Here is a 12,973-nt window from a genome sequence, read left to right as displayed (position 1 = left end):
TAAGACATAGGAGCAAAATTAGGCCATTCAGCCCATTGAGAATGTTCCACCATTCCATTATGGCTGATTTATTATTCCTCTCAACCCCATTCTCCTGCTTTCATTGGTGAGGCCGAATTTGGAGCATTCTGGTCTGGTCATCTACTCACAGGAAAGATGTCAAGAAGATTAAAAGAGTACTGAGAAAATTTATAGGGATGTTGCCAGGATATGACAATCTGATTTATTGGGAAAGATTGAATACAGTAGGTTAGGAATTTTTCCTTGCAGTGTAGGAGAATGAGGGGAGATTTGATAGAGGTGTACAAAATTATGAGGGGTATAGATAGATAGAATAAGTGCAAGCAGGCTTTTTCCACTGAGGTTGGGTGAGGCTAGATTCAGAGGTCGTGGGTTAAGGGTGAAAGGCGAAATGTTTAAGGGGAACATGACAGGGAACTCTTTCACTCAGAGTGTGGAATGAGCTGTCAGTGGAAGTGGTAGATGTGGGTTCAATGGCAACATTTAAGAGAAGTTTGGATAGGTACATTGATGGGAGGGGTATGGAGGGATATGGTCCAGGTACAGGTTAATGGAACTGGACAGAATAGCAGTTCAGCACGGATCAGGTGAGTTGAAAAAATCTGTTTCTATAACTCTATGAGTTGGTAAAAAAGGCATGAAATTTCACCAGCAACCTTGAGTTGAGCTGTTCTATTGTCTCAGTTGGTAACACTGCTCTGTGCAACAGAGCAGCCGTGTTTAAAAACTATCCTAAAACTATCCAAAATCCAGTTTGAAACAGTTGAAGGCAACTTCTAGATGATATATAAAATGTTCTGTGGGAGTTTTGTAATCTCCCTGCTATTGTGGCCAATGTTTGTCCCAAACCTGCATTGTAGAAATCTGTTAGATTTTGATTATGTTGGATTCTGAGTTTTTGATCCAAGGTTGCTTCAGAAGTCAGGAAAGAAACATGAAACTTGTTGCTTTGCAATCACTTTATTAGGCCTCCCACCTACATGAAATTATCCAAACTTCTCTTCAATGTTTAGATTGATAGAACAAAGAGAACGGGAAATGGGAAATAGCAAGAGGCAAGTACTTAAGAACAAAGGACAGAAAAAAAGAATAAAGTTAGTGAAGTGAGCTTACGTGTTCAGCTCTTTTTATATCATCGATAAGGAACTTCCTGTTCAAAATTTGTAGATAGGAGTTATTCAGATAGTGTGATGCCAGAGAACTTTCCAGAATCATGCAAAGATCTGTAACCACTAGGCCACTAGGGGACACACTGAACAATTGCATATACATACCGTGACCACCAGGGAAGATACTAAGCAGTTACATATGTATAAAAAGTAATATAAAATAAAAGCAGACAATGAATTCTTAAACTGCAAATCCAACGGTCTAATTCAACAATTATAATATTACTGGTTATGGGACTTCTATGTGCAAATTGGTTATCAGGTTTCTTACATATTGACTACATTCAGCTTAACAGCTTTGAAACGCTTTGGATATCTTGAGGATGTCAACATGCTGGTGTGATTCAATCCAAACATTTAAGAGAAGTTTGGCTAATTACATGGCTAGGAGGGGTATGGAGGGCTATGGTCTAAGTGCAGGTTGCTGGGACTAGGCAGATTAATAATCTAGCACAGACTAAATGGGCTGAAGGGTCTGTTTGTGTGTTGTAGTGTTCCATGACTTTGTGACTCCATTTTCTCTTCTCTGTCTGTTTCCTGGAAGTTTTTCTTTTTCCCTGTGAATATAACCCCATAATGTTCTGTACAGTGAAAGATGAACTCTTCGTCTGCCTCATAGTTGGCCTTGCACATTGGATGTCTGCCTGTACAGCACCTTCTTTGTAACTGTAACACTCTATTCTTCATTGTTTAGAAAATCATAAACGCAAGAGATTCTGCAGATGCTGGAAATGCAGAGTACTTGTTTATTTACACAAGCACATCACCCTCACTGAGGCACAGTCCCCTGACAGCAGCTTGCCTTAGTCCAATCTTTCAAGTTGTCCCCAGGTGTAACCCATCTTCAAAGATCCTTCCTCTCCCAGCGATGAGGTCTTTGGAGCTTCTGTTGGTGTTCCTGTAGCTCTGGGTTTTCACAGGGTGGGGTTGCTAGCCCTTTTGCCCAACCTCCCTCCTTTCACAGCCAGGCTGCGGACCATCCATGGGAGAGTTGGAAATCCAGAGCAAGACACACAAAATGCTGGAGGAACTCAGCAGGTCAGGCAGCATCTAAGGAAATGAATGAACAGTCAACATTTCTGGCAGGATCACCCAATGGACACCCATTTCAATTTGATTTCCCATTTCCATTATAACTTGTTAGTCCATGGCCTCCTCTACTGCCAGGACGAGGCTAAACTCAGCTCGGAGGAGCAACGCTGCATCTTAGTGGAACAGACTCGCTCCCGGGGTACTTCATTTCACGTGAGAATAAAGCACAAATGGATCTAACAGACTCTCTCCACCATTCACAGATATAAGACGTTCCTTTCTGAGGATGCTGGACCCAACAGCCTGGTGGCTACAGTCCATGCCAAAGATCCTGATGGAGACAATGTCATTTACACAATCACCGCTGGAAACCAAGAGAAAAATTTTGTGCTTGACAGCCAAAAAGGTAAAGTTATACAAAGGATACATTTTGAAAGCAGAATACAGGGTTACTGGAAGGATTCTTGGCAGTATGGATGAACAGAGGGATCTTGGGGTCCACGTCCATTGAACCCTCAAAGATTTTGCGCTAGTTGATAAAGGTAGTTAAGAAGGTGTAAAGTGAATTGTCCTTCATTAGTCAGCGGATTGAGTTCCAGAACCGGGAGGTAATGTTGCAGCTCTGTAAAACCCTGGTTAGACCACAGTTGGAATATTGTGTTCAGTTCTGGATATCTCATTAGAGGAAGGATGTGGAAGCTTTAGAGAGGGTGCAGAGGAGATTGTCCAGGATGCTGCTTGGATTTGAGAGCATGTCTTGTGAGGATAATTTGAGTGAGCTAGGGCTTTTCTCTGTGGGAAGAAGGAGAATAAGAAGTGACTTGCTAGAGGTGTACACGATGGTAAGAGGCATAGACAGGGTGACCAGCCAGAGACTTTTTCCCAGAGTGGAAATGGTTAATACGAGGGGGCGTCATTTTAAGGTGATTGGAGGAAAGTAAAGGGGGAGGTGTCAGAGGTAGTTGTTTGCATACAGAACACGCTACCGGGGCTGGATATAGAGGCAGCTACATTAGGGGAATTTAAGAAACTTTTAGATAGGCACATGAATGATAGAAAAATGGAGGTTATGTAGGGAGGAAGCGTTAGATTGATCGTGGAGTAGGTTAAAAGGTCAGCACAGCATTGTGGATTGAGAGGCCTGTATACTGCTGCTTGACAACAAATTTCACGGCATATGACAGTGACATTAAACCTGAAGCTTATTCTGATCCAGTACTGTGCTATAATGTGATATGTTCTATCTAGAGACTGGTTTGTTCACATTGTGATAGAGATTTACTTTCCAGATCCCCAAGAGGTTTATTGCTAACTTCAGTTTCCTAGCACAGCAGCATGGCCTTCCCTAAGGGGTCAGAGTCGTTTGTGACAAAGTAAGCAGTGAGGTCTTGTGAGACAATAGGCTTAGGTTAATTGGTCTGCATCAGACCAGCAACCACAGCTAAGTCATTTGCATCATTGTGACAGAAATCAAGGAAAGTTGCAGAACAGACTTAGCACATCAGACATGGTCACGGGTATGATCAATCAATAGTTGGAATATTTGTGTACTCAGAGAGTCAGCCCTCACAGCATGAGTTTTGGATGTCTGGGAAGCATCTGGATCACTTTGGATTATTTTGTCCCAGCAAAGTTATCTGGAAAATATCACGTGCATGTAATGTCGACTAGTAGCAAAGCAGTTAGAAAGTTAGCAAAACAGTTAAAAGTTAGAAAGAATAGGGGATTGCTGGCAATGACAAGGAGAATGACAGAAAGAAGAGGTGACAGAACTAGAGTTAATTCCTGAACGTTTGGTTTGTGCAATGGATGACTCGCTCGTCTGCCACACGTTGGTTTGTTCTTCTAGTTTGTAAGAATTGTACCTGTATTGGGAAATCCTGTATATTTTATAAATATTTTGGAATTCAGAAATCTTTTATAAATCAGAAATTCTCTGTGAGTTTTAAATGTGCGTTAAGAACAATTTGTCTAAATTTAAAGGTGTATCATTAAAAACAAAATAACAGTGTTTAAACTACCTCATTAGACCATAAGACAAAGGAGCAGAGTCGGCCCATTGAATCAAGTTTAATTGCCTACTCATCAGCTGGAAGTATCATCTCCTAGATAGGGAGAGGACCCACCACTCAAGCAGTGGGTATTGGCTGCTACACCACACCACAGAGACTAGACAGAGAAGTAATGTAGTCCATCTAGAGTAAATGGACTCAAATAGAGAGGGTACCTGTAGATATCCATATCAGAAAGGGCTTAAAATCTCCTTTTCAGTTTCAGGCTATACAGACAGGGAACTCAAACCATCACGTTTGAATTGTACACTGCTATTATAATCACCCAAACGGATGCAAAGTTCCTAACATGGTATTTGAGTCTAGGTGAGGCCTGAGGCCTCTGTGGATCAGGCTTGACCATCCTAGCTATCCTCAGCCCTGTACACAAGCCAAGGCAGTAGGATATTATGAAATGGAGAGCAAGCTGTTGCCCATGTAGCAGACTCCCCCTCTCCATGCAGCTGATAAATCCAAAGAAACGGCAGAGTCCGATACAGTTTGGCACCAGCAGCGTCTCAGGAGTTGCCAGTCAGTGTAGGACTGCCTTATCCAGGCCTGGATTTTTCCTCGGGGTTTACTCCCAAAGCCTTCCCCATGTGTGGGTATAGCCTCAAGGCAGTGGAGGGGTGAGATCGGAGTTTCCCTTCTCCTAGATGAGCTGCCAATCACGGCTGATGAGCCCCATCTGCCCGAAGCGACTGGTTTTAAGGTGCCAGTAACCTGTCTTTGCCCCTTCCCCTGTCAGTGGAAATGGTTCCACCCGGCTTAGTAACTAAGCCACTCATGAAGGCCAGGAGCTGGGCTTGGTTGTTAGAGTCTATCTGAGACGCACGCTATTGGGAGCAGTTAATAGGTAGTGGGAGCTTGTCCCCACTACTACCCCCAGCCCGGCTATGACAACGTTAAGAAACCTGTCCCAGATACCACTGCAACATTCACATAGCCCAGCTCAGCGATGAGCTGCCCCCCACTGACCCCACACTCTCAGCTTGTTCAGTGTAGACTACAAGCCCCTTGTCGCACCTGGTTAGGATGTAACTGGTAGCACAACACTTTACAGTGCCAGCTGTAAGATAATGGTTCAATTCCCGGTGCTGTCTGTACCTTCTTCCCGTGACCACGCCGGTTTCCCCCCACATCCCACAGATGTACAGGGTAGGATTAGTGAGCTGTGGGCATGCTGGCACAATCCACACCGATTTGATACTAGGAAGTGTGGAGGAGCAGAGGGATCTGGGGGTACATGTCCACAGATCCCTGAAAGTTGCCTCACAGGTGGATAGGTAGTTAAGAAAGCTTATGGGGTGTTAGCTTTCATAAGTCGAGGGATAGAGTTTAAGAGTCGTGATGTAATGATGCAGCTCTATAAAACTCTGGTTAGGCCACACTTGGAGTACTGTGTCCAGTTCTGGTTGCCTCACTATAGGAAGGATGTGGAAGCATTGGAAAGGGTACAGAGGAGATTTACCAGGATGCTGCCTGGTTTAGAGAGTATGCATTATGATCAGAGATTAAGGGAGCTAGAGCTTTACTCTTTGGAGAGAAGGAGGATGAGAGGAGACATGATAGAGGTGTACAAGATAATAAGAGGAATAGATAGAGTGGATAGCCAGCGCCTCTTCCCCAGGGCACCACTGCTCAATACAAGAGGACCTTGCTTTAAGGTAAGGGGTGGGAAGTTCAAGGGGGATATTAGAGGAAGGTTTTTCACTCAGAGAGTGGTTGGTGTGTGGAATGCACTGCCTGAGTCAGTGGTGGAGGCAGATACACTAGTGAAGTTTAAGAGACTACTAGACAGGTATATGGAGGAATCTAAGGTGGGGGCTTATATGGGAGGCAGGGTTTGAGGGTCGGCACAACATTGTGGGCCGAAGGGCCTGTACTGTGCTGTACTATTCTATGTTCTATGTTCTATGTTGATTTGATGCAAACGACATATTTCCCTGTATGTTCTGATGTACATGAGACAATTAAAGCTAATCTTTCATCACAACCCAATGAATCTCATGGCCTGAAGAACTGCAATAGAATTCTCATTAAAATATTAAAAACTTAAAACCCAAGCTCAACCCCCCTCAGACACACACCTCTCTGAATTTACTGGAGATGGGGTGAGTAGTTGGTAGCCATCCCATGCCCTGGAGATGGGTGACCATAAGACCATAACACATAAGAGCAGAATTAGGTCATTTGACCCATCAGGCCCTCACCACCATTTCATCATGGCTGATTTATTATCCCCGTAATGTTTGATGTCCTTCCTAATCAAGAACCTATCCAAACTCCGCTTTAAATACACTCAGTGACTTGGCCTCCACAGCTCCCTGTGGCAATGAATTCCACAGATTCACCACCCTTTGGTTAAAGAAATTCCTCTTCTTCTCTGTTCTAAAGGCACGTACCTGTATTCTGAGGCCGGACGCTTTGGTCCTTGGCTTCCACACTATAGGAAACATCCCCTCCACATCCTCTCCATCTAGGCCTTTGAATATCCAAAAGGATTGAATGAGATCCCCCCCTCATTCTAATAAACTCCAGTGAGAACAGGCTGAGAACCATCAAACATTCCTCATATGTTAACCCTTTCAATCCTGAGACTGTCTCCAATGGCAGCACATCTTTTATTCATTTACTTATTTGTATCTATTGAGATACAGCATGGAACAGGCCCTTCTGGTCCTTCGAACTGCACTGCCCAGCAATTCTATGATTTAATCCCAGCCTAATCGCAGGACAATTTACAATGACCAATTAACCTACCAACCAGTACATCTTTGGACTGTGAGAGGAAACCAGAGCACCCAGAGAAAACCCATGCAGTCACAGGGAGAATGCACACAGTTTCTTAGTTAAGGGGCCCAAACCTGCTCACAATATTCCAAGTGTGATCTGACCAATGCCTTACAAAGCCTCAGCATTACATCCTTGCCCTTATATTCTAGTCCTCTTGAATTGAATGCTGGCAGGTTAAGTTTCATGTTCAAGAAGTAGAAAGATGAACAGGACAAGAAATTTCACCGTTGATTGGAGTGGGAGTGCCCACTGCAATCTTGTGAAATCAAGTTTCCAGATAATCCGACCAAAATGGTAAACTCTGTGACGATTTCAACCAATAACAGGTATTATAAAGCTTCGGAGAAGCCCACCGCCAAAACTGCAAGGACCTCAGTATGTGCTAAACATCACAGCAACAGACGACAACTCCTCCGGAGGCCCAAGGCCTCTCAGCAGCGTTGCTCAAGTGAGTGTGGGCATCGATGACGTGAATAACAACAAGCCTGTCTTTCCAGAGGTATGTGCCTCCCTCACACCTCCAGCGTAATGGCGTAAATAAGCTAGAGTCACATACAGCAACAGAACATTGTCTTCATATCATTTATTCACTTTTTTATTATTTACACGGTTCGCCTCCTTTTGCACATTAGTTATTTGTCAGTCTTTGTCGTTTTTTAGTTTTTCATAAATTCTATTGTATTTCTTTATTTTCCTGTAAATGCCTGTAAGAAAATGAATACGCCGATATATACCTACTTTGAACAAATGAAGGTGGGGGAATTGAAAAGAAAAGAACACAGATGTAATGCAGAGATCTTTTCAGGCATTGGTCAGAATGCCCTTGGACTACCGTGAGCAGTATATAAGAAAAGATAGACCATAACACCGTAAGACTTAGGAGCAGAATTAGGCCATTCAGCCCAAGTCTGTTCTGCCATTCCATCATGGCTGATCCTGGATGCCACTCAACCCCATACACCTGTCTTCTCGCCATACCCTTTGATGCCCTGACCAATCAGGGAACTATCAACTTCCGATTTAAATATACACACAGACTTGGCCTCCACCAGTCTGTGGCAGAGCATTCCACAGATTCACTACTCTCTGGCTAAAAAAAAATCCTCCTTATCTCTGTTCTAAAGGGTCGCCCCTCAATTTTGAGGCTGTGCCGTCTAGTTCTGGATACCCTCACCAGAGGAAACATCCTCTCCACATCCACCCCATCTCGATGTAACGTCAGTCATCAGTTGTGCTGACATTAGAGAGAGTCCAGAGAAGGTTTACAAGAATGATTCAAGGCATGAAAAGGTTAATGTATGACGAGCATTTGATGACTTTGGGCCTGTACTCACTGAAGTTTAGAAGAATGAGAAGGGTCTTATTGACACCTGTTGAATGTTGAAAGACCAAGATAGATGTGGAGAGGATGTTTCCTATGGTGGGGGAGTCTGAGACCAGAGGACACAGCCTCGGAATAGAGGGATGTCCATTTAAAACAGAGGCGAGGAGGAATTTCTTTAGCCAGAGGATGGTGAATTTGAGGAATTCATTTCTACAGAAGGCTGTGGAGGCCAAATCATTGAGTATATTTAAAACAGAGGCTGAAATATTCTTGATTAGGAAGTGTGTCAAAGGTTATGGAGAGAAGGCAGAAGAATGGGATCGGGAGGGATATTTACTTTAATATTTATTTATATATACTGTGTGTGTATATACATATATATACTGTATATGTATTTCTTATTGTAATTTATAGTTTTGTTAATTATATATTGCAATTGACATGTGCCAGTGATGCTAAACCTGATTCTGATTCTGAAATCGACTTAGTTTGAGAACCAGTTCTTTCAAATGACCCTTTTTCATTTATATGTCCGTACCTCTGCTCGGTCGGGTGTTTCCCTTTCTAACAGGTGGCCTGCAGGTCAAGTAGGTACACAGAAAGAACTGATACTGTTGTGTTTTACAACTTCATGAACACTAAGTTGATGAGAATTATTTTTCTGATGGTTCTATCAGTGTTTAAAGTACAGTGAAGATGCCTGCGTCTTGGAAAACCAGCCTCCTGGAACCTTTGTGCTACAAGTCAAAGCCTTCGATGCCGACCTTGGAGTGAATGGACAGGTGAAATATGGACTCATGCTGCGAGACGGAGTGACTCCTGCTTTCCGGATTAATCCGGACACCGGTGAGTATCGTGTTTTGTACCCATGCAAATAAAAACTTCAGTGACAGACTGAGCAGAAACTAAATATCCAAGGTATCTAAGTGGGGCAGTCTAGGACCAGAGAGCACAGCCTCAGGACTAAAGGACGTCGACTTAGAACGGAGGTGAGGAGGAATCTGTGGAATTCATTGCCACAGGCAGCTGTGGAGGCCAAGCCTTTTGGTATATTTAAAGTGGATATTGATACGTTCTTGATTAGTAAGGGCATTAAAGGTTACAGAGAAAAGGCAGGAGAATGAGGTTGAGAGCGAAAACAAATCAGACATGATGGAATAGCACAGCAGGCTTGGTGGGCTGAATGGCCTAATTCTGCTCCAATATCTTATGGTACCAAAGATAGTTTTCACTCAAAGGCTTAAAGATTAGCTTTATTTGTCACATATACATTGACACATTGAAACATACAGTGAAGTATGTTATTTGCGTCAAATCAAATCAGCAGGGATGTGCTGGAGACAGCCCAGAAGTTTTGCCCTGCTTCCAGCATCATCACGGCTGGCTCACAACTCACGAACCCTAGGCATGCATCTTTGGAATGTGGGAGGAAACCGGAGAACTCTGCCCAGAAACCCACCTATTTAGTGAACCCATGAATACTACGCACTGTTCATCTTTCGACTTACTTATTTATTTGTTTGTAATTTACAATAGTGCCTATGCCTCACATTGTACAGGTGCCACAAAACAATTTCACAACGTATTAGAATCTGAATCGGAATCAGGTTTAACGTCATCGGCATATGCCATAAAATTTGTTGTTTTGCAGCAACTGTACGTTGTAATGCATACATAATAAAAACTGTAAATTACAAAAGAAAATATAGATATAATTTTTAATTAAATAAGTACAGTAGTGCAGAAAAAGAGCAAAAAAAAGGAAAACAATACTGAGTTAGTCTACATGGGTTCAATGTCCATTCAGAAATCTGATGGCAGAGGGAAAGAAGCTGTTCCTGAATCATTGAGTGTGTGTCTTCAGGTTTCTGTACCTCCTCCCTGATGGTAGCATGTCCTGGGTGATGGGGTCCTTAATGACGGATGCCGCCTGGTTCTGATTCTGGATTCTGATTTATATCTGTTTAATATCCAAAGGTGACCGCAAGGCAAGCTAATTTCTACCTGATCAGCCCAAATATAAGGTTGTTTTCAAGACATACAGAACCCTTAACATTCGCAGGGTATATATTGTAGATGGAGAAGCAGTTTCCAAAAATAACAAATGCCATTTATTCCCTGCTAATTCTGAGACAGATGGTGCAGAGCTGAATACGGTTTTTACTTGATGGGAGATTTGCCCTGAGTCTAGCCAGAGTGATAAGTCACAACGGTCAGTGACACAGCAGTGTAAAGGTTTACACTGTCAGTGGGTAGCGATCGGGCTTCGGTTCCCATTGCTCTCTGAAAGGAGTTTCTATGTCCTGCCGTGGCTACGTGGGATTCCTCCGGGTGCTCCAGTTTCCTCCCACAGGCTGGGGTTAGGGCTAGTGAGCTTTGGCATGCTATGTTGGCGCCGGAAACACGGTGACACTTGCGGGCTGCTTTCAGCATATCTCGGACTATGGCGGACGTTGATGGTCAGGGTACATTTCACTGTAAGTTTCAAGGTTTCGATGTACACATGGTTAATAAAAGAAATCCAGTCAAATCTAGTCACAGGCAGAGACACCCCAGACTGTTAATGGGACACTTGGTGCTTTACTGGTTGCAGAATCTGTGCACAGAGAGGCAGTGGTCCCAGACCCTTCATCAGAAAGCTGTTTCACTTCTGATGAGGACTGAAAGTGTGAACCGCGTGATGATTTGATCTTTATGAACGGTATGCAAGACAGCATTTTCACTGTACCTCGGTACATGTGACAATGATACAGCAATTTACCAATTTAGGATCATGTATTAAAATTTTAATTGAATATGAAGTAAAAAATACCGGATGCATAATGGGGCCTGATGACGCAGCCTCAGAACAGAGGGATGTCTATTTAGAACAGAGATGAGGAGGAATTTCTTCAGCCAGACCATGATAGATTTGTGGAATTCATTGCCACCGACGGCTGTGCAGACCAAGTCATTGGGTATATTTAAAGCAGAGGTTGATAGGTTCTTGATTAGTAAGGGGATCAAAGGTTATGGGCAGAAAGCAGGAGAATAAGGTTGAGAGGGATAATAAATCAGCCATGATGGAATGGCAGAGCAGATTTGAAGGGCTGAATAGCCTTATTCTGCTCCAATGTCTTGTGGTCTTAAGGTCTTATCCTGTGATACCAATTGCTTTGGTAGGTTCGATTACCACAACACAGAGTTTTGACCGGGAGAGGCAGCGAGAATACACCGTGTCCGTGACTGCGACTGACCAGGCCCAGGAGCCGCTGATTGGCGTCTGTCAGCTGACTATACTCATTGCCGACGAAAATGACAACGACCCAAAGTTTGAGAACAGTCGCTATCAATGTAAGCACCAAGCCACAGTTGCCACCAACTGATAAGTGGCTCTACAGAGCCAGTTTTCTAATCGTTAATCGTTTTAGACTCGATGTTGGACTTTATGCAAGGGTCGGTAGCACAAGAGATTCTGCAGATGAAATCCTGAAATCCACATACAAGATGCCGGAGGCCAGGCAGCATCTATGGAAATGATAAACAGTCAACGTTTTGGGCCAAGACCCTAAGGACAGGAAAGGAAGGGGGGAGAAGTACGAATAAGGTGTGGGGAGGGGGAGGAGTGCAAGCTGGCAGGTGATGAGTGAGACCAGGTGAGGGGGAAAGTGGAGGGGGTGAAGTGAGAAGCTGGGAAGAGATGGAAGAGCTGTACCTTTTCCTTCCCTTTCTCACATCGTCCATTCTCCTCTCCTATCCATTGACCCCACTCGCTTCTTTTGAATGCTCTCTCCCTCTACACCATCTAGTATCTCCTTGGGAACTGTAGTGCTCAAAGTGTGCCACCTGCCTCCGATCGCTTCTTTTAAACTCTCTCCCTTTATTCAGTCTGGTGTCTCCTCGAGAACACCCATTCCAGTAGGTCACACTGTATTGTTTATCTGTTTGTTTATTCATTTATTTTTATTTGCACAGTGTGTCTTCTTTTGCACGTTGGCTGTTTGTCTGTCTTTGTGTGTAGCTTTTCATTGAGTCTATTGGACTTCTGTGAACGCCTGCAAGAAAATACATTCGGGTTAGGGTTTGGGCAGTATATGATGTCATATATGTGCTTCCATAATAAATTTATTTTGAACTTTGAAATCTATCTTGTAGCAGTAATATGCTACATCACTCATTTCTCTGCTCAAATGAGAATATCCCAGACAATCAGTAAGTGAGACAAGGAGGAATAATTAGGTTCAAATACAGTTTTAAGAAGTCTGTGCCCATAACAACGCGAGGAATATTTTCCTTCTGTTCCTAGATTACTTGCGGGAGGACACGCCAGTTGGCACGAGTTTCCTGCGAGCAGCGGCTCATGACGATGACCATGGGACCAATGCAGCCATCACCTATTCGATATCAGGGCAGGAGCCGGAGTATTTCCAGATCAGCCCCAGCACAGGCTGGATTTATGTCAATCACCCTATTTCCCAGGTAAGACAATTACATCCTCAGTATTGGGAGTGGAATTGGACAGAACATCTTCAGGGTCCTGCTCAAGAGAATCTGCAGTTGCTGAAAATCTGGGGTAACAAACACAAAATTCTGGAGGAACT

The 12,973-nt window shown here is 43.5% G+C and overlaps 1 protein-coding gene across 1 annotated transcript in view; it reads left to right on the top strand.

Annotated features, from left to right (window-relative positions):
* Positions 1 to 12,973, top strand: part of LOC140201278 (neural-cadherin) — a 286,782-nt gene that overhangs the window by 197,591 nt on the left and 76,218 nt on the right. The window contains exons 7-11 of the mRNA XM_072265547.1: positions 2,486 to 2,628; positions 7,396 to 7,568; positions 9,071 to 9,239; positions 11,556 to 11,726; positions 12,679 to 12,851. Of these exons, the coding sequence (XP_072121648.1) occupies positions 2,486 to 2,628; positions 7,396 to 7,568; positions 9,071 to 9,239; positions 11,556 to 11,726; positions 12,679 to 12,851 (829 nt within the window). The remainder of the gene's footprint in view (positions 1 to 2,485; positions 2,629 to 7,395; positions 7,569 to 9,070; positions 9,240 to 11,555; positions 11,727 to 12,678; positions 12,852 to 12,973) is intronic.

The sequence above is a fragment of the Mobula birostris genome, chromosome 1 (assembly GCF_030028105.1).
Source record: "Mobula birostris isolate sMobBir1 chromosome 1, sMobBir1.hap1, whole genome shotgun sequence".
Taxonomy (NCBI): domain Eukaryota; kingdom Metazoa; phylum Chordata; class Chondrichthyes; order Myliobatiformes; family Myliobatidae; genus Mobula; species Mobula birostris.
Note: the sequence above shows the minus strand (reverse complement) of the source record. Positions and strands in the feature narration are given on the sequence as shown.